The 22,729-nt window shown below is 40.7% G+C and overlaps 1 protein-coding gene across 4 annotated transcripts in view; it reads right to left on the bottom strand.

The window, feature by feature from the left end:
- The window catches only part of MCU (mitochondrial calcium uniporter), an 88,462-nt gene that overhangs the window by 3,905 nt on the left and 61,828 nt on the right, over nt 1–22,729 (bottom strand). For 2 of the 4 annotated variants that reach the window (XM_057403361.1, XM_057403362.1), the window contains exons 2-6: nt 10,365–10,434; nt 6,334–6,504; nt 5,825–5,929; nt 2,319–2,479; nt 1,637–1,840 (exon numbers count right to left, since the gene is read on the bottom strand). In XM_057403361.1, the coding sequence (XP_057259344.1) occupies nt 1,637–1,840; nt 2,319–2,479; nt 5,825–5,929; nt 6,334–6,504; nt 10,365–10,434 (711 nt within the window). Of the gene's footprint in view, nt 1–1,636; nt 1,841–2,318; nt 2,480–5,824; nt 5,930–6,333; nt 6,505–10,364; nt 10,435–14,758; nt 14,870–18,103; nt 18,221–22,729 lie in introns of those variants that run through there. The other 2 variants (XM_057403364.1, XM_057403360.1) reach the window with 2 other exon arrangements.

The following is a 22,729-nucleotide window of genomic DNA, read 5'->3' as shown; positions in this document are numbered from 1 at the left end:
TGGTGGTAGTGGGGAGGGTGGAACAACAGAGAAGGGTTTTGATGCTGTGCAAGCACGGTTCAGCAACAGCAAAACCACTGGTGTGTTACCAAGACTGTTTTGGTCACAAATCCAAAACACAGCACCATACCAGCTGTTATGAAGAGAACACTAACTCCATCCCAGCCAGACCCAGTACAGTCAGGTGTTTGCTTTTCTGCTAGTATACCACATGCCAGCAGTGAGTTACCATCACCTTCCTGCTGTCCTAAAGGTGTGAATCCTCCCATGCAGAAAAAACAAAAACTAACACATTTGAGGGTTCCAATACTGACAAGTTTGTAGGGAGAAAGCGGGGGGGAAGAGGCTATAAATACCAGCAGAAAGCCTTTGTAAGATGGCTTTTACTTTCTTTTTCTTAAGGTCATAAACATGCAATAGCTAATTAAAGAAACAATAGCTGCTCATGAGTTCATCTTTCAACCAAGCTATGCAAGTGAGAACAAAACCGCAGTAACACAGCTTTTGCCAAGGATACTCTGCTGCAAAAAGTCACAGCTTTTTAAAGTGTTCAGATAACTTGGAGCAGCAGAGCTGTTCACACAAATTCCCACATAAGCCCTGCAAAGCACAGGTCTGCTGCTGAAGTTAATTCTTCCTTGCACTGCAACATTACACAGCCTCTGTATTGGTTACGCATTCAATGATCAAGGCTGTCAGGTGGACAAAAACTGCATTCAGAATCATGCCATTCATGAAATACTGAGATCTTAAGGTCTGGCAGAAGATGTACTAATTGATTCCAGATGACAATCAAATCTGGGTTCAAAAATGGCAGAAGTTCAAACTGAACTCTGACAATTGCAGCAGTGCTTAGAGAGGCCCATGTGTTCTCAGCCCTTGAAAACAACGCAGCTGACAGAACCCTGCAGCATTTGTTCTGATGGTCTTGTGACAGTAGGGACTCTCCAAGCTCTCCATCCCTTATCATTTCAAAGAGGTTATGAAGTTTAAAAGTTGAGTGGTGAGACAAACCATGTACTAGAAGATCCACAGTCTATCACAACTATAAGGATGGAGGGAAGGATCCTTCGCCTGGTTCTGAAGCCAGATGCATGAAATACCTACACAAAGGCATTTCCAACAACATCCCTGAACTTCAGCCTCTTTAAAAAGGCCAGGGACTCATGTGAAAAAGGTGGACTTCCTTAAAGCCCAGAAGGTTCCTCATACACACACAGTTCATTTGGACTGATAAATCACAGCACTTCACTTGGACTGGAAGCTTCTAGTCCAAGCTTCACTTGACTGAAAGACTCCAGTGCAAGTCAACATGTGAGATTGCATGTGTGTGCACGCAGAAACCACTGTGTGTCAGAAGATGAACCTGTTATAGCTAAAGCAGTCAACCAGCAAACATACATAAGCACATAAGGCAAGACAGCCAGAGAACAGCAGTGACCACTACCAGAAAACCACACAATCATACACCATCATCCTGGACAGCACAAATTAAATCAAGTAGCATCTAGGTTCAAAGAGGATAAGGAAAGGGCAAAGCTACTTTTAAAAGGCACAATTTTGCTGTTTTTTCTAGGGAGTAGAGCTCAAACAAAGTCTTCTACTGAAGCGTCAATGTCAGCACAGCAAGTCCTACCTGGCGAGTCATTACGAAATAAGCATACATTGCCATGGCACTACCATAGGTGATGAAATAGGTGACTGGTTCCATAATGTCCCAAGAATACTCCCACCAGGTGAGGCGTGCCAGAATGCCAAACTGAGTGGCCATGTAGGCCAGGCCTCCCCACAACACCAAGGTTGTCCTCTTCTCTGCTTTCCTGCTGAGCTCCATCTTTACCTGCAGAAGACAGAAGCACACACCTTGCATTCTCAAAAATAATTATGTTAATATCATTCAGAGATAATGTAAAAACAGCGCCTTATATTTATATTAGGTGGTTTGAAACATATGATTTCAATCTAGATTATGCAGACAAATCTAGATTTTTCCTTTAGTGTCTTGCCATCATCTGTATTTTCCTCTGAACATGCTCTGGATGCCTCACAAAGATGTTTATTTCTCTGTGTTCAGAGATGTTCTGTTGCATTAGCCTCAGTCTTTATTTAACACCAAGCTCATTTCCATTTATATAAATCCAGGAAAAAAGATACTTCCACAGAAACCAGAAACAGACATGGTTTGGTAGATACTTGATGCATCTTCTGCATCAGTGATCTTGGAACTATTTGAAGCATACCAGGGAATGAATTCAAATCTTGAAATAAATTGAGGTTGCATTTGGAGGATAAGTAAAATACAATGAGAAACTTCTCACTTTTTCTAGGGGTGCTATTTGCTCCTTCAATTCCTCTAGTCTCCCTATGAGCTCCTTCTCTTTGTTCAGCTGATGCTCCTCAATGCACAAGGCGGTATACAACTGCTGAACCAATGTCTTGACATCATTCAGTGTCGTTGCATTTTCATGGCTTAAGAGCTCTAGGAAAAAAAAGAGATTGCTTTATATGCACAGAACTTCTCACATACTCTTAGAGAAACTGCTATTAGTCTGCACAGGAAATATATGAAGCTATCTTTTCAACAAAAGGGGGGGCCTTAGGAAGAATCCCAGCACTCTAAGACATGCCATTTCTTCAGAAGAACAGGCTTTATTATTGGATCATCCTAAAATTTGGTAAGAGTAAGGACAAGAGATACTATTAAGCTTCTCAGATATCAACAGCTACTTTTGATCCCATATTTATATACAAGACTTAAAGACATACAAACAACTAAACTAGTATGATCCATCACACCAGCTGTCAAGAAACAGCCAGAACTACAGACCATCAGCAACCACAGTTACTGATAAGGGCAACCCAACATCCTAGGTTAGTGGCCCAGCACATGTAGCCTTATGATAATTATGTTGCACACCAATGCCAGGAATTGTTTCCCAACACTCTGTGGGCACCCCCCTCCTGCGCTGCCTACAGGGCAATTAAATTCTCCCTCACCATATTTAAACAGTGACAGCAACAGAGTCACTAATTGGAACTGCCTTCATCCCCCCATTTCAATGCAAAAAAGATTCCTAAAGGAAATAAATTTTTAAGAGAGTTGCGACTAGTGGTATTTTATTACACACTCCATATGGGAAAAAAAAAAAAGGTTTCAAATTCAAGCAAAAGTACTTATATTAGTCAAATATAAATAATTTCTGTAGCCTCTTTGGGCTTATACCTTAGGTTATGTTCTCAAAATATTATTTTACCAAGATATAAAAAGCTATGAAGAGCTTAGGTTTTAACACTAGCAGCTCAAGGGAAAGAAAGAAGTGACTCAGCTGCCTGTGCCAAGAGCACACAAAGCACACTATACCCCTCTCCCAGCTAAAGGGGGCTCCTGTTCCCCTATGAAGAAAAAAACACACGTTTCTACCAAAGTGACCATCAAAAAGTATTGAGTATTTAGCATTAAAGTGCTTCTCATTTCTATTTCAAAATACACAGGGTGATTTTATATAAATGGAAAAGCAATAGCTGAAAAGTTTAACAGAACTAATCTCAGAGCCTATTTATGGGAACATTCATTTTAGTACAAACTAAGTATAGAAAACTCCTTGGCAAATGAATCTTAGGTGGCAATTTCATGTAACCTACGTGATCCCATAGCTCACCTACCAGCACACAATGGGTATATCATGCAAGCAAGCTAACCAAAAACCATACCAACTCAGTGACACAGATTTTGCTCTCTCAAACAGCAGGTAAGTGGGATGTATGAACTGCCTTACCTCAGGACACCAATTTCTCCAGTGCAGAAATATAGACACCATGTTCGCATTTTCATTTAGTTGTATTAAAAATTAGACTAGACCAATAAGGCTTGATATCACCACCCGCTTCCAGGGGCTAATAGTTAAAAGAGATACTTTGTTAAAATCCTCACTCCACTTCTCTAGCTTATAATGCCTTCTAAGCCTGTGAAAACAGCACACTGATGACAGAGCAGTGAGCAGAGGGTAACTTGTTTGTGTGTGTGATATCTAGTGATTTAAATATCCAGTCTTAGAGTTTCTGTTCAGAGGCTTTTAAGAAGTCTGGAAAAAACCCTCTCTCTAGTGGAAGTCAGTGTAACCCAAACATAAGGGAGAAACCGCATCTCACCCAAGGCTGTGCTCCCAATTCCAGGCTTTCCCACACACTGCACATAAAAGGCTGCATACAGCTTCCCAAGTCAAATTTCTTTTTACTCTGTATTTTCATATTGTGTTATAAAATGCTAGAATCTATTTTTATTATTTTCCTTGCAAAAAGGTCCCTGGAAACTTAACTACATCTGCAGAGGAAGATGGCATGTATCAGCAGATGTTTCTGGAGGTCAGTCAGTCAGGGTAGTCTCAGACCCAAAAGATATGGTCAGTCTCCTGATATTTGATAGATTACCTTGCTTTAACAAGTTGCCTTATTCACACTTGTCAAGATGACAAACGGAATATTAACAGTTCCCTCACAGCTTTTGCTTTAGGAGTATTTTATTTGTAATCCACTGCTTCACGAGAGGAAAGCCCAAACACTGAGAAAAACCACCAGATAAAGAGAGGAATGTATTTCCACACCATCTCACCTTGACTGGACATGCAAGTCAAGTTATAAATCCTTCCTAATTTTGTTTGCTGTCTACAGGGCTAAACAGGGTTTCTAGAAAAAATACTGCTTGCAAACTTCACATTATTGCCTGCAACAACAGAACAATAAGGTAGACAAAGATCCACTAATATCTGTGAGCCAAGCAACAAGATGAACAACATTTCCAAAACCAGTTCTTTTGTTTAAGGCCTCAGAGGCAAGTATAGACATGCAAGAACCTGGTGCTTTATGAAGCCCATGAAGTTGCCTATGGGAAAGAATAGACAGCAGATGAGAACACCAAGTTCCTGCCTCTGACAGTAACTCTGGAGCATCTCAAAAGTTTCTTGCCAGTTTTCATATCTTGAAAATTACACAAGCGTCCAAAGCTCATTTTTTTAAAAGGATTTTCTTATTGATTCAGAATAGGTTTGTTTCCCTTCCTATTTGATTCTTAGTAGAATCACAGAATTAGGGTTGGAAAGGACCTTAAGATCACCTAGTTCCAACCCCCTTGCCATGGGCAGGAACACCTCACACTAAACCATGTCACCCAAGGCTCTGTCCAACCTGGCCCTGAACACCGCCAGGAAGAGAGCATTCACAACTTCCCTGGGCAACCCATTCCAGTGCCTCACCAGTAAAGAACAGTAAAGAACTTCTTAGCAATGTAACCTTACAGTAAAGAACTTCTTGGTAATGTAACCTTGTAAGAGCATGGTCTCATTCATTTCACTGTTTCTAAGTTAACATGGTTTTGAGGTTTATTGGCAATAATCAAAGTACCACACTTAACAGGAAACAAGGGTTAACTGTCAGATGAGGGAAAAAAATTATTCTTCCAAATCACATAATGTAAGTTTCAATCTAATTCCTATTTTGTATTATACCCCTTCAGAATGAGTTAAATTAAATTACTGTTCAGTAACTAGAGAACATTCAGAAAAATTTAGAAATTAAAATAAATTATATTTCTTCATTTATTCCTCTAACAGGTACTGGTTTTGAACAGAATGAATATTTACTTTTCATTACTGACTATTCCTATTACTTGTGTATCAGTAAATTAGACTCCAAGGGCAGGATTAGAAACTGCAAGTTCCTTTTAGAAATAAGATTTCATGTTCTTAAACAAGTTAATAAAGCATGCTGCAGTTAAACAGGGAACTGAATACTGAAATTTCTGATGTTCACCATAACCAGACTGGTTTACCTCTCTTTGGTGGTCTAACATGGTATGTGACATCATTAATGATCAGTTTGAAATCATCCAGCAGAAGCAAATCTATGCCTGTGGAGGAAGCAACACGTGTGCCATCTGTAAAGCAAGCACAGATGACTCATTAAGCAATAGAAACACAGTACCTAAACAAGCTGTGACCAAGTTGTAATGCTATCCCAAATCCAACTGTTGGACTTCTTCATTTTCCCCACAAACAGTACTCTTTAAGACAGATATAGAGACCTTACATGGCAAATACTGAGCTATGCATGCAGCTGCTTTTCTACATACATGGTATTTGGGATCATCTTACAAAAAGCAGTTCCCTTCATCCCGCACACTTTGAGTAATGTATCCCCTCCAGAGATGGCATTTCTACCTTCTGCTTTCTCAGGAATGTCGAAGAACTCACAGCATAGCAAACTTCTACTTAAAAAGCAAAAGGCTAGATGAAAATAGCTGGCAAGCAAATAAATCAATTAGTTTGTAAACAACAGTACCTGCTGAGTAGATTGCAACTCGATCAATTCCTCGGTCCTCTGCTTGCAGCTGTTGTAAGAACACACCAACAGAGTCCGAGATGGGTTTAAGCGTGAATTGGCAACGTTCACGCCTGGATGGAAGATTCACAGAAATCACAGGTAACCCATTTTGGTAAACCACCGTCACTTCTGCAGAGAAGACAAAAATAAAAGTTTATCACTAAAAATTAACATGTCTTCTTGTAACAGGTGTATGTTTGTCTCACAGAGAAAGAGGCAAACATAGTTATGGGCTGAACATAAACTAGACTAAATTTGTTAGTTATCTTTTATCAAGAGATGCGTCCATCGAAGAAAAACTGAGGGATGTCAGAGGCTTTCGCTCCTATTAACAATATTTGCCAAGCATTCTGTGCTTTGTGGAAAAGTAAGAGATACTTGCTTTAAGCACAACCATGTTTATACTAAAGGCAACATGATATCTAGAAGCCATAACACAGCAGCACACTATGTTTTGGTTAGTTTTTGACAATCAAAGTATTTTGGACTGTGGAAGACAAAACATTGTGTGATTTATCAGAATTTATAGCCCAGAACACAAAGGCAGACTGCATATATTAGGAAACATCAAGGAAGGATCTACTTCAAACCTTTTTATTCTTGTTTAGTTCTGGTTTCCTCCCCTTTGTCCTGAGACAACAAATATTTAAGAGAGCAGGCAGGAATATGAGGTTCTAAGAACAGCACTCTGAGTTTAAGCTTCAAGGTCATTTCATCTAAAATTCATGGGATCAATACACTCTGTACTTCAGAAGACAGACATTGCTTCTTAGGTGTAGATAAAGCAACATTTTCCATTTCTTTAGTGCTGCCAGGAGCTCTTTCAAGAGCATTCTTCAGGATTTCAGTGGACCCTTCTACAGCTTATGGTAGTGACCTCTATGAACTATAAGCTAGCTATTATTTTGACAGAAAAGCAGCCCATTATGTGTGCTCCGGGATACTTATACATAGAAAAGAAAAAAAGTTTATATTCCCTAAGCTCTCTACTGAGTCACAGTCAAGATTTTCCCCAAATGCAGCAGCTGCTAAGATATAGCAGCACACCTAAAAAGAATTTACTTTGGATTGTTATGTATTTTTTTCATGTAATAATGCAAGGTCTTTATTGTACAAACCATTTGTCATGTCTGAAGGACTATGCATCTGGCTTATTATTCCCACCTGCGGTAGCTTTGGCCAGCTGCATGACCACAGTCTACTCATCTAACTCATGTATTGAAATACCAAGTAAATTTAAGGAGCTCACAACAAAATTAGTTGGTCAAAGAAGTCAACACAAGTAGAAATAGAAGCAAATAATGTCATTTTAACAACCAAAGGGAACTATTTTTCAGTATGAAATTGTTCAGAAAGTTCTGCCACCAACAGCCTTTATACCTGCTCATTCAATGATTTGCTGCCTGATTATGAACTTGTTTATCACAGGATCATTCGTGTATTAGAACAAGTCTTGGGAAGACATGCTTTTCTGAAAAGAGAAGCTCATGTATGTTGAGGAATGATGCACCAAGTACACTTTTACAAAGCCAGAACAGTTCACTCAAACTTTTGAATTTACTGTCATATAACTTGTTGAATTGAATCAAGCCTACAAAGGCTTTTTCCCTTCTTCCAGGGGATTGCTATCCAGTGCTGACAAAGAGGTCTTCATGTCATTGTTAAAGACCAGGTGGAAGTAACCAAGTATAGACATCTCAGATGACTGAAACATCCTGAGAGACCCCAGTATTTGTGAGCGTATAAATGATTAGTCTCAAGACTTGGACTTGACAGGATTTTAGCAGCTTTAATGTTTCAAAGTTTAAAATTCAGAGACAACAGTCAGATATTTACTAAAAAAGTCAAACAAGCTGCCAATTTATTTGGACAGTTAGACCTACTTTCAAGCTCCTTATCAGCAGCTGTTATGACACCAGCTATCAGATTTTTGAATTTTTTCACTCAAATATTTGAGCAAAAGATTTAAGAAATAGATTAAGATTAGCAACATTTGTGATAGCAATCTCAGAAGGAATGATCAACATGTTCAGAAGCTTAAAGTAACCACCTAAATATTGAACATTTTGGTGTATCCCCAAAAAGCACAGCTGCAGGTGTGCCAGCTTTAGAGCAAAGGCTTATGAGCACCAGCCCTGCCACATTCTAACCCTCCACAGATCAGATTGAGATCACAGCGACCAATGCAATAGGTCAAACTGCACCAAGTACCACCAGCACTGGTAGCACACACAAAACCCTTCTCTAGGATTTCCAGCTTCGGTGAAATGTTACAGACCAAATTACTTCTCTTTGGAAGACATGCTCAGTAAGTCTGGAATTACAGCTGGTTCAGGTTTTCCTTATAAAAAGCTTATAGAAGTCATTTTCTAGCCTAATTCACCAGTAGGGAAAGTCCATAATTCCAGTTTGATCTTCTCAACACCTGCCGCACAAGTAATATCTGGTCATAGAGAGGAAATATCCTCATAGAGAGGAAAGAGCTCAGAGGCAAAGAGAAAATCTGAAGGACATGTCAATAACACGAATTAACAGCCAGCAACAGCAACCCCCATTACAAGCTATTAAAGACACTGTGATATGGCCTTCTGCCTCACTCTCATCTGCTCCAATAGCCCTGTGGATTGCCTGCATGAGGGCAACTACAGGTTACTAAGTGGACAAAGCATTTTGGCATGTCACTGATTATAGAGCTAACATTTTAGCTCATCTTCACTGATTACATTTTAAGCTAGTATTTAAATTCATAGGACAAGAAAAAGAAGTCATTTGTATACAAGTGTATTTCACTTACACTTACAGACATACAACCTGGCCAGGGATGCTGCTAAATAAGACCATGGAGGATTTCCAAAGCCTTATACACTACATTAAGTGTGAGGTTCCTTTAAGGTATGAATGTCATCCAAGCACCACAAAGGTTTGACTCAACCATATGTGCACCAGTCATAGGTTATTAGTTTTTTTTAAAGATTTCTGTTCTTACATATGAATAACTTAAGCAATAAACTAGGCCAAAACAAAGGACAGTAAAAAACCTTGGAAGCCAAAGAAGTCAGTGTTGAATATTTACTACTGGTAAAGTGAAAGTTATTGGAAGAAATATCAAGTATTCAAGCACAATGTGAAGAGAGGTAACATCAAATCAGGCAACTAGCTACACAAATTATCCTCTCAACCCTACATGTGTCCTCTACACTTCTACCTATTTAAGCGTTCAGGTGTTTGAGTGCTCCACAGCAGTCACATATTCTGTGTTTGCACACACTATCCTGGCAGGGTAAGCAGTTGTGCTCAAACCCTTTAATTTATTAGCTTTCAGACTTTATTAACAAGCCTTAATGGGGACAGGATTCACTAACCGATTGTGTCAGTCAGCGTAAGTGCTCTCGCCTTTGCACACAGCATGCAGATGTTAAGCGGGCAGTGATCTCAAAGCTGCTTGTTTTCTCTTTGCATCAGATATACTGACATTTTTAAAGTTCCACCAGTGCATTCTTTTGCTATATGTTATGAAAACCTTTATCAAAAAAAGCTTAATGTCTGAGCTGTCCCAGAATTTAAATAAAGGAACATAATTGCCACGGCTTCACAACTTACTGCAGCAAAGAGTGCTTTCAACTGTTTGGGCAAGTAGCTGGTATGAACTGCACTTTCATTACACAAATGAAGTTAACAGGGCAGACAGTAGCCTGGAAGGTAAACATCACGCAGACCTCACAGCCACATCAGGAAAACATGTAGCGAAATATATTTGAACAGTTACTTGCAACTACATCTTTCTTCATGAAACATATCCAGATTTGTCAGAACAGTTCTTGGAAAGGTTGTCAATTTCTTTAATTCTTCTTGACTTTGTTCTCACTTCCTTAGTTCAAAACTGGATTACCTCCAAGCCAAAAAAGGCTCAAGCAAAAAAGAGGTCAGGAATACCATTTAAGTTAGCAAAGGCTAAAGTGCGCAAAAAGTTTCTCCGTGTCAATACTCACCATCAGAGGGCACTACTGTACTGCAATAGACCACTCTCACACTCTGCCAAGGAGAAAGCCTCTGATGCTCCTAGAAAATAAAAGCACAGCAAAAAGGACAAATGTTCAGTACCGCTCGTCTGGCGGAATCACACTCCAGTGCCACCTCCTGTCCCCCCTCCCTCCATCACCTGCCCCAGCGCCTGCGTTGGGCATTTCCTCCCATCCGCCGCAGGGGTAACCGTAAACCAGGAGCACCTGTCAAGAACAGCCTCTTCTCTCACCATCTGTCACCCGGTAGGGTTTCCCCCTTCAGCCAAGTTCACCTCCACACACCTCACTCTCAACGCACATAGGTTTGAGTGAGAATCTATAACGGAACAGCTGTGATTTTCCTTTTTTCCTCCCTTAATGTAAAAAGCATTTTTAAAGCCACCTTCAGTTAATCAGTTTAAGAAATCAGTTTGTATTACTACGCAGATATGGAAAACAGAAGTCATAAAAGCATCAGTTGTTAAAAGGTTAAAAAAAGTTTTAGCCTAACAGTGGGGGAGAGGTAGGGATGTTAGTTCTGGATTCTCTTAGGTTCTTTCTTTTAAGGCTGGTTTCAGTGCTGAAGCGTATTTTTTTTGTCCTTACAGAAAGCCAGACTCTACAAGCTACAAGTAGTACACACGCCTGTTCATAGAAGAACAAATTGTTCAAGATGAAAACAAAAATTTGTGATACTGAGATGCACTGCAATCCTCCCCCAACAGTGAAGTTACAATCCTAGCACAAGAGGGACCAATTTTAAACAAAAGTAAAGCGCAACACCAGCTGTCATCTCTCTACGGTAGTATGTATTTTGGTGACTGCCACTCAGGTTTTCAACAGTTGTTGTCCAATATGGGCATTCCTATGCTCTAAAATACAGCTGCTAACTCTGCATTTCTATAAAGGTATCTCACAGGTAGGACTTGTTTTTTAAGCAAATTACTAACAGAAGTTTACAAACAAAAGCCAGGCTGTTGATTACTTCCCTGACAAATTGTCTAAACCTCCACATTTTGTGAGGCTGCTTTCAATAATCTACTTAAAATAGCTTTATCTGCTACTTCACTTTTCTTCTGAAGCCTGCTATACAAATCAAGGAGAGTTTCAACTACAGTAGTGTCTTGAAAGCAGGACCTATGGCCCAGGTGGTCAGTGCATTGACAGCTCTAGAAATTCACCCTCACTTGTGCTGTATTTACACTCCATTTTACTAGGTCTTGACAATGAAAATCAGTCAAATAATTCTTGGTTTTCCTTCTTGCAATTGCATTTTCAGCTTCCCACAGTCAAGTCAAATAGGCAGCTTACAGGAAAAGAGAACCGGGCATTAAACTGCTGTAACTGAAATTCAGTGGGAAGCTGCATGCTTTGGCAAAAGTAAAGTTTAAAGAAACCCAAACCCTATGTGTTGGGAACCCAAGGACAAATTTGCCTTTTGATATGTGAAAAATAGCAAGTCCTGTGGACTGACTAACACTCGTGTGCTGCTACTGAGCAACCAGGAACACCTCCACGCAGCTGAAGAAAAACAGGTTTAAAACCAAAAAGCACCCAAGCAAAACAGATGTGTCTCATCCTGGACAAACGTATGAAAAAAGTCAGAAGCTTCAATGATTAGAAGCCATACAACACGTAAGCAAATTTTCTGAACAAATTTTATCTAAAGAGGGGAAACCTCTATAGGAAGTTTCGGTGGAGGGTGGGAGGGGAGGGAGGAAAGGACTGTTTTTTTCCTATCTGAAACCAGCAACTTCAATTTTTATCCTTCCAAAAACAGTATCAGACCACATACAGTTGCAAGTGGGCAGAATTTATACAGCAATATACAAAAGCTCCTGTCAGAGTGTGCTACCACAAATCAGTTTATATACTTGTTTCACCCAATCCCAGTGCAGAGCTGGCACTTTCAAATATGCGATTTTCACTGCTTTACTCTTCCCTTTGACATGGCATTAATCATTTACTTCTGAAATACTGCACATCAAGAGCCTGCCTTTCTACCAGATTTCCACAGCAGCCCAAAAATTCAGTGGCAGTTTCCTGAAAAACCTAAAACCCACTGAAGCCAGCGTTACCCCATTGCAAAAGAGCTGTGTAACCCAAAGGTATTAGCAGCAGCATCCTCAAAGACTTTACCTGAAGACCACAAGTATCTGACCAGTATAAGCTAGCTCCGGAAGTCTCCTGCCCTCATACAATACAAGCAAGAACAAGGGAAGAGGCAAAACCAGTTAAAAACCAAAGCATGTTGGGTGGCTCATCAAAAAGCTGAAGCATCCTCAGGATTTAACCTTTCTGACAATTCTTTCACCCCAGTTCAGGTTTGAAGCAAGCCTGTTTCATTAACCCCACAGCAGTATGCTGCTATTACATTTTACAGGAAAAAACACTGGTTAAACTATAAGTATCTGTTAACTCCTGTGGTTCCAAACTGCACCTTGAGATACAAGCTGTTGTTAGAAATTTCTTATCTAAGAAAACAGTCTCTACTGGTTAGGAAAAGAAAAAAAAGGAACAAATGAACTCAGTCAGCAGAGACGTAAATGCCATCTTCTGCCATCAAAAGTTAGGGAAGGCTTAAGGTATCAATCACTTGAAGGGTGGTAGCTATTTTAAAACTGAGATGGAACGAAATATCTGAACACCTCATACAGTATCTGCAATCCTACAGCTTTATGCAGAAATGAAGTTCGGGACATAAGCAGTGTGGGGCAGAGGACAAGAACTTGTCTTCAAGCTTTGCCAATCACAATCATTTGCCTGCAGACAGTCGACAGCTCACCACTTCAGCAATGAAGTGTGGAATAACTACATTCACACAGGTTTCAGTGAGACAGACTTGTCCACCACTTCCAAAATAAAAGGTACTTATAGGGTAAAAAGCACCAAAGCCAGACCACTGAAATCAGAAGCTTTAAGCATCAGAAAAACTTTCTGGGTCTCAAGAGAACATATGCAAGAATTCACTTTTCACATTCATTCAATCTTTAGTGTTTCCTGTCTTTATCTGCAGCAAGATGCATTTTAAGAGGCTCCTGGTTATGCAGCAGCTTCACTCCCAGAATGATTAAGGGAGCAGGAGAAAAAAATACCCAATAAAATTCCAGTCCTTTGTCAAAAACTAACACTTTCTCCAGTCTTGTCAAGGTCTTTATTAGACAATCTAAAAGGTAAAAATAGCTACATTAGGGCCTACAGAGATGCTGTTATCCCAATTCTACATGGTTGACAAAGTTAATCAAAGCCCTAGTGGAAAAAAAAACCCAGCCTTTTAGCTATCAGTGATTGCTCGCTGATGGGAAAAGAAGGAGATATCTGGCAGAGCTCAGATTCTGCATTTTACGTAATTATCAATGATAGAATGGTAACAACTTTGGGGTACCACTTTTCCAATCCCTAATTAAAATCAGGAATGAAGTTGTCTAGAAAAAGAAGAAAAAACATAATCTAAACCTCCCACAAGCACAAAAAAGGTGGATATCTTAATGCGGGAAACCAAGCAAAACATGCTGTTAATTCGTTACCTGGGGTACAGCAAAAGCCACAGAGCTTTTGTGAAAAATGGAGCATCTGCTGTGTAAAAATTGCTTACCCCGAGTGAAATCTTTATGAGATATATTTGCAAGTGCCAGCGACAACATCTATTTTACAGTTTATGAAGGTCTTCCACTAAATGAGGCTACCATGAAGCATCTCACCTTTTCCTACAAGCAACAGCTATTTTCCTCTCTATCCCGACTTTCACAACATGAAAATCTATGTGCCCTTCCTGGCTCTGATGGTAGCTACCCTAAAACCTCCTGGCCAACATCTTGGTGACAGAAGTTGCTGTAAGCTTCCCTGAGCAATCGCAATAACCCAAACAACCCAACTCAAAAGTGCCAAAGAGCTCCATTTACCAGTATTTTCTTCACCTCAGGCTTCCACTCCTGCTCATCTGCTCAGCCTGTTTTATTCTGGTCTCTAAAACAGTACTTTCATAAGAAGTCAGCAGGTCCCCTTTTGCGCTCCCATTTTGCTTCCCCCCTCACACCGGAGATACAGAGCAGAACCATGTTCTGTCCAGAAACTGCAGTCCTAGTTCCAGGTGTAACTTACCAAAACAGCTAATATTTTTGCACCAGTATATAAGCTCCTACTGGATTTAAGTACACATAACAGTGGTGGATTGACTGTGGCTAGCTGCCCAGCAAGCTGCCCTCTCACTTCTCTCCTCAGCAGGACCAGAGGATGCAAGATGGAAAAGCTCATGGGTCAGGGTAAAGGTGGGGAGATCACTCACCAATCACTGTCACAACTAGGGGAAAGCTGATTTACTGCCAATTAAAGTAGGTAATAGCACAAACCAGACAGAAATAAACACCTTTGCCTCACCTCACCCCTTTTTCCAGGGCCCAGCTCTCACCCTCACTGTCAACCCCTTCCCCCTGCTTGAGGGGTGCAGGGTAATGGAGGTTCCTTCTGGAAACATCCATGCCGCAGTTCATGGAGGACCCCATGCTGAAGCATAGGCAGCAGGGTTGTCTCTGCCCTGGTGCCTGGAGCTTTCTCCTCCCACCCCAGTGTTTGCAGGGCTGTTCCTCACACTGTTTTCCCCTCATTCCTCTCATTTTCCCCACCATTTTTCCCTTTTCTTACCTCAGATTCCCCAAGGCACTGCCAGTGGGGCTGAGCTGTGCCTCCCAACCAGAACTTGCCCAAAACAGGCCTGAGGCAGCCCCAGCTTGTCCTCATAGACTCCTCAACCCCTGAGCACCCCATACAGCAACTAATAAAGCAAGGCTTACAAATAACATCATCTACATATGAACCAAAGCAGGGCTCTAAGCACAGACAGGATCTTTTCAGCCCTCCAACATGAAGGATGCCTGCAGCAGTGCTTCATGGGGGCCTGAGGACAGCAAGGGGATAAAGAGAAGACCTGACAGCAGTCCTTGTCCTTGTGTCCACAGTACCAGCAAGGCAGGATCCTGCTGGTAGTGTCCAGGCACAGCCATGCTAATTTCAGATGCCTTCTTCAGCATCCTCCCAGTCTTCCTCAGAAACCTCCAAAGAGGGAAAAATGGACTAGTGTAGCATCTTTCATCCCCTTCTTCACTACCTCTGTTCCTTTGAAACATCTGAACAGCTTGGCCCTTTCGGGATGTCCCTTTCAGCAACAATAACAAAAAAAAAAAAATCCCAATTTTCCCCTGCAATTGAGCCCAACTTTACCAGGGATTTGTTCAACAATCCTGAATGGTGGCTTTTTGCTACGGTCTCTGGATACATTTACATAGCAAATATTATGTTAAGTATTTCCTTCAAGGTACACCCTGTGCTTCTGTTTGAGAGCCTGGTATGCAATAAAGCAGCACTTGCTCTTGCAAAGGTAGCACTCACACCACACCACTTTGCTGCCCTGCAGCAAACTGGCATGCAAAACCCCCAAATATTTGGCCAGAGGGGGAAGCATGGCAATGAAAGCCTTTGTACCTCATAGCTGTGCTCCTGCAACACACCTGCAGTGAAGGCAGAAGAGCCCCAAGCCTCGGGACACAATTTTCCTCCCAGTTTCCAACAAGTCCAAACTGCTGGCTTTCAAACCATATGGCTTGTTTCCCAGGACCTGAGCACTTGCCCAATTAAATCCCACTGTCTTGAACTCATCTCTTTCTCTTTGTCAGTATGTCCTTGCTCACATCCCACTTGAGAGGACAGCATTTGTCCCAAATAGAACATTTCACACCTGCTGCCTCCATAGGGCAGCGTTTCTGCAGATGAAGGTCAAAAAAAACAAGAACCTATCTGAACTGCAGTGTTATTCCTCTGCAGGTTTTCCTTTTTTTTTGTTTTAAAAATCAGGCTGAGGAGACTGACACAAAAAAGGCAATGCTAGAAAATGTAGGAAGCGTTAATCTTTGCATTTGGAAGCACTTTGTTTGATCTACACACCAGCAAATGGTCTTCATTTGCTACACTTCTTATTCCTGCCTGAATTTTCTCCCAGCATTAGTACAGAGCTACATTACATCTGCTAGGAAAGGAACATAAACAGGAGGTGAGATAGAAATATTCCTTTCTCATCCTACTTCCTTTGCCCATCTGCCTTAAACAGGTAATCCATGGTGTCCAGGAAAAGGTGGGGGCAGGAGGAAGGAGATACATTCTCTGCAGAAAAAGGAAGAGGGAAAAGAAAAAATAAATGTATGAAGCAATTGTTCCTTGTTCTTCACTGTACCTTTCTACCAGACATTAATGCTGTAATGCTGTAAGAAGAGAAGTCTTGTAACAGAAGTATCACTGCTTTTGACGTCTTTGATTGAGCCTCTTCAGGGCAAGAGAGGGAAGAGAAGGTAATGAAAGGGAAGAAGTTTAACAGACATGATAAGCATATTGGTCAAGCGGTCTCTATTGCTTTTAACAAGTGTTCCACTTGTCACCATCCACATCATTCCATGACACTCCTCACCCCACATCCCTCCCCCTACAAAAAAACAAACCAAAATTTTCTCTCAGTCTATATTCTTAAGGTTATTGCTGACATCAACAACTTAAGAGAATTACACTATTCCTACATTACTTGAAACAGATGATAACTATGGTACACCAGACCACCATACTCCCTCTTTCATCCAAACTTCACACAGTCCTCTTGCAGACAAACCAGAGCAGGGCTGAAACATCTCCCTTGCAGTTTGTGATGCCAGATCACAGTTTCACTGTGAAAATATTTTTACTTTACTGGAGGTAGAATAGTTCAAATTCCATTTCTTTAACACAGCCCTCATGGTCACCAGGCAAAAAAAAAAAAAAAAACTGAGAATTTTAATTCCCTTGCATTCTGAAGGCTTGGCATACAAACCAAAGTACCATGGTACATTTAAACCTGTATCAGCTTTGAAACCCGAGACAAAGACAAGGCAGAGCTGAACTCCTTTTCCCAATTTCCACATTCGTTACTCTTGAATCTTCCTGTACTGTACCTTCTCAAATAAAAGGGTCCAACCAACCCTTGTTTAAAAAGCAGTTTGAAGAATTTACTGAGTTCTGATGCCACTGACTTCAGGGTACATGATTTTGTCTTCCTCAGCCACTCACAGCTGAAAACCATACAGCCAGAGAGAAGGAAAAAATGGATTCCCCACAGCATTCCTCCAAAGCAGCTTACTGTTGCTTTGTTGTTTTTCTCCCTCTAGTACTTTTCAACCCCATTAGGCAACTAATTTTGTCTTTGTTACAGACAGTTTATAAGAAGAGCCCTTACCCCCCTTCTCCCACCTTGCTTCCATACCTTATAAAGCACTTCCTGGTGAGCAAACAGCAGCTCACTGACACATCCCTGGCACTTAAAACACCAAGAATGAAAGAGTTATGAAGCGAGATCTCCACGACAGCAAGGAAATTCCTTCTGCCTTTGTGTGTGCTGGGGAGCAGCCAACTTGCACTCATTTTCCAGGGAAAACAACTCAGAAGTGAGGGAACCTTGCTTTCAGCTCTTGAAAAGACACAGCAGGCTCTTGCAGGCTACAGCATCAGCATATCCACAGCTTTGGAGAAGCTGCACACGCTGAAGTTCAGAGGTACAGCATTCTGCAGCCACAGTAGCCCAGTACATCCCCACTACCTGCCAAGTCCTACTACATCAATCCTCTGCTCATTTTCCAGTAGAAAAGAGCATCACCAAGGAAATAAAGATATATATATATAAAAATTAAAAAACTCTCATCTCTGTCTAGCCTCACCTGGGTTTTTCCAAAAAAGTTAACTGGTGGAAGCAGAAACATAAGTACATGCAAAGAAGTGCCTTGGATAGCAAAAGGCAGTTCTTTTGCACTCAAAGTCATATCATGTCAGTCCAAGCATTAAAGACAAGTAGTAGTTCCTTCTGCTGGATTATGAGCCTTACAGGGTAAACCTGGAGAGTGAATTAGGTTTAAGACCGAATACTTTATGAATACTTAGTTGGGGAGTTTGATTATTGCCCCAAAGTGGCAGGTAAGTTTTACAGATAATGTTCAGGTCCAAAGACAAAACACATAGGTTTGACAGATGGCTGCAAACACCTATGGGCCAACTAGCTTTGGCCAAGTTTCTTCTGTAAGAAATACCAAAGCATAGAACATTAACTTGGCATGCTTCTTTGCTTTTTACATTCTGTTTGCATCACTTCACCATCAGGTGTGTTTAATACAGTGAAAGTCAGACTTTTTGCTAGTCCCACACATATCTTACAATTAAGCCCTGAAAAATTCTTCCATTTGAACTCTGGAAGTTCAGAGTCAGAATGGAAGCACATTTTTCCCCTAGATATGCTATCTGCCATAAGGACTGTTACTGTGCAACTCTGACTTCTAAACCTCTTATGTTCCCTGGCAAGTTACCATCATATGACAGTCACCAAAGAAAATGAAAAAAATTGCAATATTTTAAAGCCATTAAAAAGCATTGTTTCATTGTGCTGTCAGACCACAGATTACGGAAACTTATACACAAACTTAATATCCCTATAACATTAATGTTTAATGTCCTCTAGTTAACGATGTACCTTGTACCTGACTGCTTCAGTGGACAGCCTCTCACACCCACCCCAAGAGAAGAAAAGGTGCAGTACTCACCTACTGTGTGCCATAGGTTAAACGCCCAGAGAAGGCAACTCAGCAGAAAAACACAAGTGAAAGGCAGCACTCTACAGGGGCAGATCTTTACTGACATACTAATGAACTGCAGTAAGAACACAAACATACTTATTTTGAGCCTGATGTTTAAATAGCATGTTAAATAACAGCTTTGTAGATTTCTCAGTTCAGCTTTCCTCAGCTCATCTCACCTGGCCTGCTTGTGAAAGGAGACAGGAAACTGAGGTAGACCCCTTCTGTACAGTACAAGGAAGAGCCATATGGTAGGTACCCTGTAGCATTCTGTGCATGGTTTCAGAAACACAAACTTGGCAGTATGTCTGAAGTTCCTCAATACTGTTGTGCTACAGTTCCACTCTGGCTAGGAAATGCACGGAAGAGCCAATCTGGTCCTGTTCCTCTAGAGAAGGCTAACATTTATCATCTGTGCAACAGTTACCCAAAACCCCATTTCTCAACCTTGGCAGCAGCACTTGTGACTGGAGCTCCAGTTCCTGTACTGCCCACTTCATCATCAGTCATCTCTGGGAAGATAAGGCAGAGACACAGCAATCAAAAGGGCTTTATTTAATTGACCACTGATAAAGGAAATAACTGTAACAGCATCTCCTATAGCCCTCACTAGCTCAAAACTATTAATTTCAGCTTCTCACATACAGAATTACCGTGCTACGAAACTGAACAACATAATTATTCTTAAATGCATGAAAGCACAACAGAGGCACTAACAGCTAAACAAAGTCTGAGGAAAGCTAATAACATTAAACCATTTCAAACAGATCATTTCATCTGGCAGCCAGTGCTGTTCTCAGAGCAAGCTCAGTCATGGCCATCACTCCTTCAGGCTGAGCACAGCAGGACAAGAGGCTGAACACCCTAATGAAGGGCTGCCTCTCCCTGTCAGGTACCACCACAGAGTTCATGGCCAGGGCATCATCGGCACCAATGAATTCTGTCACATCCCTCCTCCATCTTAGGAGAACCAGTTGAAACTGTGCTGATGGACACATGCACTACACATAAACACACCTTCAGTTTATATGAGTAATCCAGTGCATCTAAGTTAAATCACTAAAGAATCTAAAAGAAAATCAGACCAAAAATTTCCCTACACATTTTCAGTAGTTACCATGTTATTAACTGCCAGTATATGTGATAAACCAAGATCATAGGGAAGCATTATATAACATCCGGTTCCAGTTTGGGTTTTGGTTTAAAAATACTATTTTCTACTAATTCTGTATCATGCAGATTACAAGGATTGTTTAGTAGGATTTTAACTGAACATTTCCAGATTGTTTCAGTGAAAGTATTTTTTTGTTTTAAAATCCAGAATGTAAGTTACTGTGTTTATACCTCTAACCATCTAAATCTTTTTCCTCACAGAAACTGTTATAGCTTCATGCAAAGAATAAAACACAAGTCAGTTTTCAGCAGTCAGCCCTGAAAAGCCAATTTGTACTACTTGCCCCACCATAATCCCTAAACCACTCAGAGATATGCATGCTAAGGGCAGTTCACACTTCTTTCCAATATGAACACTGCAGCTTAATTCATGTTAAGACACTGAGAAGTCTTGGAAACAAACCAGTAGAAAAATTACCATTTCTCTAGGACAGTTTTAGAATTGCCGACCTTGGGAAAAGAGATAATCCTGGGAGAGGGGGACTTGGAGTGGAAAGTAGTGGGAGGTATTTGGCTAGGTCACTTCCTTAAAGCTTTTCCAAATCAATTAAACTGGGTTTAATATATTGTGATAGGTGTTCAGTGGCCTAGAAGACAACAATTTGTAATTCGGCTCTGAATTACATAATCTGTCAGACACACCTTTGCAGTTGGTATTTTCATTGACAGCCTCAGCTAGTTAATGAAAATTGAATCATTCTTCTCAGGAAAATTAAATATACACACAAAACAGAGCGAAAAAGCCTCCTTAGAGAAACACAAAGGGACAGGCAACATTCAAAACATGCTTTTGATCCAAGCAAGGAGGCTGGCTCAGCTCATTCAGAATAGGATACTCTCCTTACTTTCTTTAAAAGAACCTTTTTAATACTTTTTCACTGCAGTAAATAAGCCTGCAAGACTTTTTATTTGATACAATGTTAATTACTAAAGTTTTTTCAACCTGGAACCCCAGGTTTCTTCCCCTCTGTAGGTAAAGTTTTACATTGACGGAGAGCCCATCCACTACCACACAACCGTACCACCTCACATGCATGTGTGCTAATGCAACTTGGGTGAAAGCCCCCTCAGCTTCCCAGATACATACACCTCCTTTGGACAACTTCACCCCCTGCTTTCATGGCAGTGAGCAAAGAGTCAAAACCCTTCCCTCTACTACCACCCAGGCCATGCACCCAAGTTGTTACAGAACAGCTACAGCACTGGAGACAAGTTACACTTTCACTGGTTCTGCTATTTGCATTATAGGGACTTAACACATACTAGCAAGAACATACTGAAAACTCCAAATAATTTAAGACCTTCACCAGGACCAGTTTGGGTCATTCCTGAAATGAGAGAAACTGAAGTCCTAAGGCCACTTTCCACGTTAAAATGCTGTCATCTTAAAGCAGCTTGGAGTTTCCATCCATACCTTGCTGTAATCTTAGGTTTAGCTGTATTGAGTGAGCAAACAACGGAGAGAGCACATTTTAACAGCTCACATACCGGTAGGACTCTGCCGTGTTATCAAAGCTTGTGAAATCTGCTAGGTTCACAGTTCTACAGTCTTGTGCTTGCACCAAGGCACAGCTTGCAATCATCTCCAAAATAGATACCAACGAACTTAAGATGATCCAAAAGTAAAAGAATGATTCAGGGTTAGGACTCCATTATAAGCAGTTTCTTTCATCCCTGTCTGCTTACACTATTTCGATAACAGGTGAACTGTATCAGAACAAATTTTTCTAAGTGAACCACAATTAGCTGTCACAGCTGCTAGTCATGATGATTTCCAACTATATCTGCTAAAAGATTACACGTCCAGAAATATTCTCTAGAGACATGGAAAGCAGGTTCCTCTTTTCATTGGTGTCTTTTGTTTACTTGTTTTGGAGTTTTGGGGGTTTGTTTCTTTGGGGTGTTTGGTTTGGCTTTTGTTCTGCTGGTCTTTTGGGGTTTTGGTTTGTTTTTTTTTGTTTAGTATAGACAAAGTTCATTACTAAAACAAAATAGAAAGCAGCAAGGCATTACTAGTTAAGAGTTCAGGTATGAGGCCGAAACACTTCCAACCAAATAGGTTCTATTTGCAGCAACCAAGTCCCCTGATAGCACTCTCAAACCAATTCAGGTAGCATGCAAAGTTTCTGCTTTCTCAGTACTTTCTCAGCAGTGAAAACACATTAGCCACTGAGAAAGCATTTTAAAAAGTACTAAAACAGGTAGCTGTAAGTACTGTAAGTAGCTGGCCAGCTAAATACTAAGCAATTCCATAAGAGAGCTCTAGCTGTTTAAAAAAAAAAAAACAAAAAACAAAAATGAAATTAAACCAGTGGAAAGCAGACCACTGTTTTAGAGACACAAGGGACACACAAACCAGTAATAATTCCATGAAATGCACATTAAATAAAGATCACTAATTTCTGGGGGAAACAGTCATGACAGAAACAAGAAACATGCACAGAGGTTTGAAAAGCAGTAGCTAGCATGGTCATCGAGGAGCAAAACGGAACGCAGGTACAATTCCTTGCTACAACGCTGCATGGCAGAGCAGGACAATGCACCAAC

This window comes from Pezoporus wallicus, unplaced genomic scaffold, assembly GCF_028554395.1.
Source record: "Pezoporus wallicus isolate ANWC-B61680 ecotype Strahan unplaced genomic scaffold, APGP_CSIRO_Pwel_v1 contig_4264, whole genome shotgun sequence".
NCBI lineage: Eukaryota > Metazoa > Chordata > Aves > Psittaciformes > Psittacidae > Pezoporus > Pezoporus wallicus.
The sequence above is the reverse complement of the archived record's forward strand: the minus strand, read 5'-3'. Positions and strand labels throughout refer to the sequence as shown.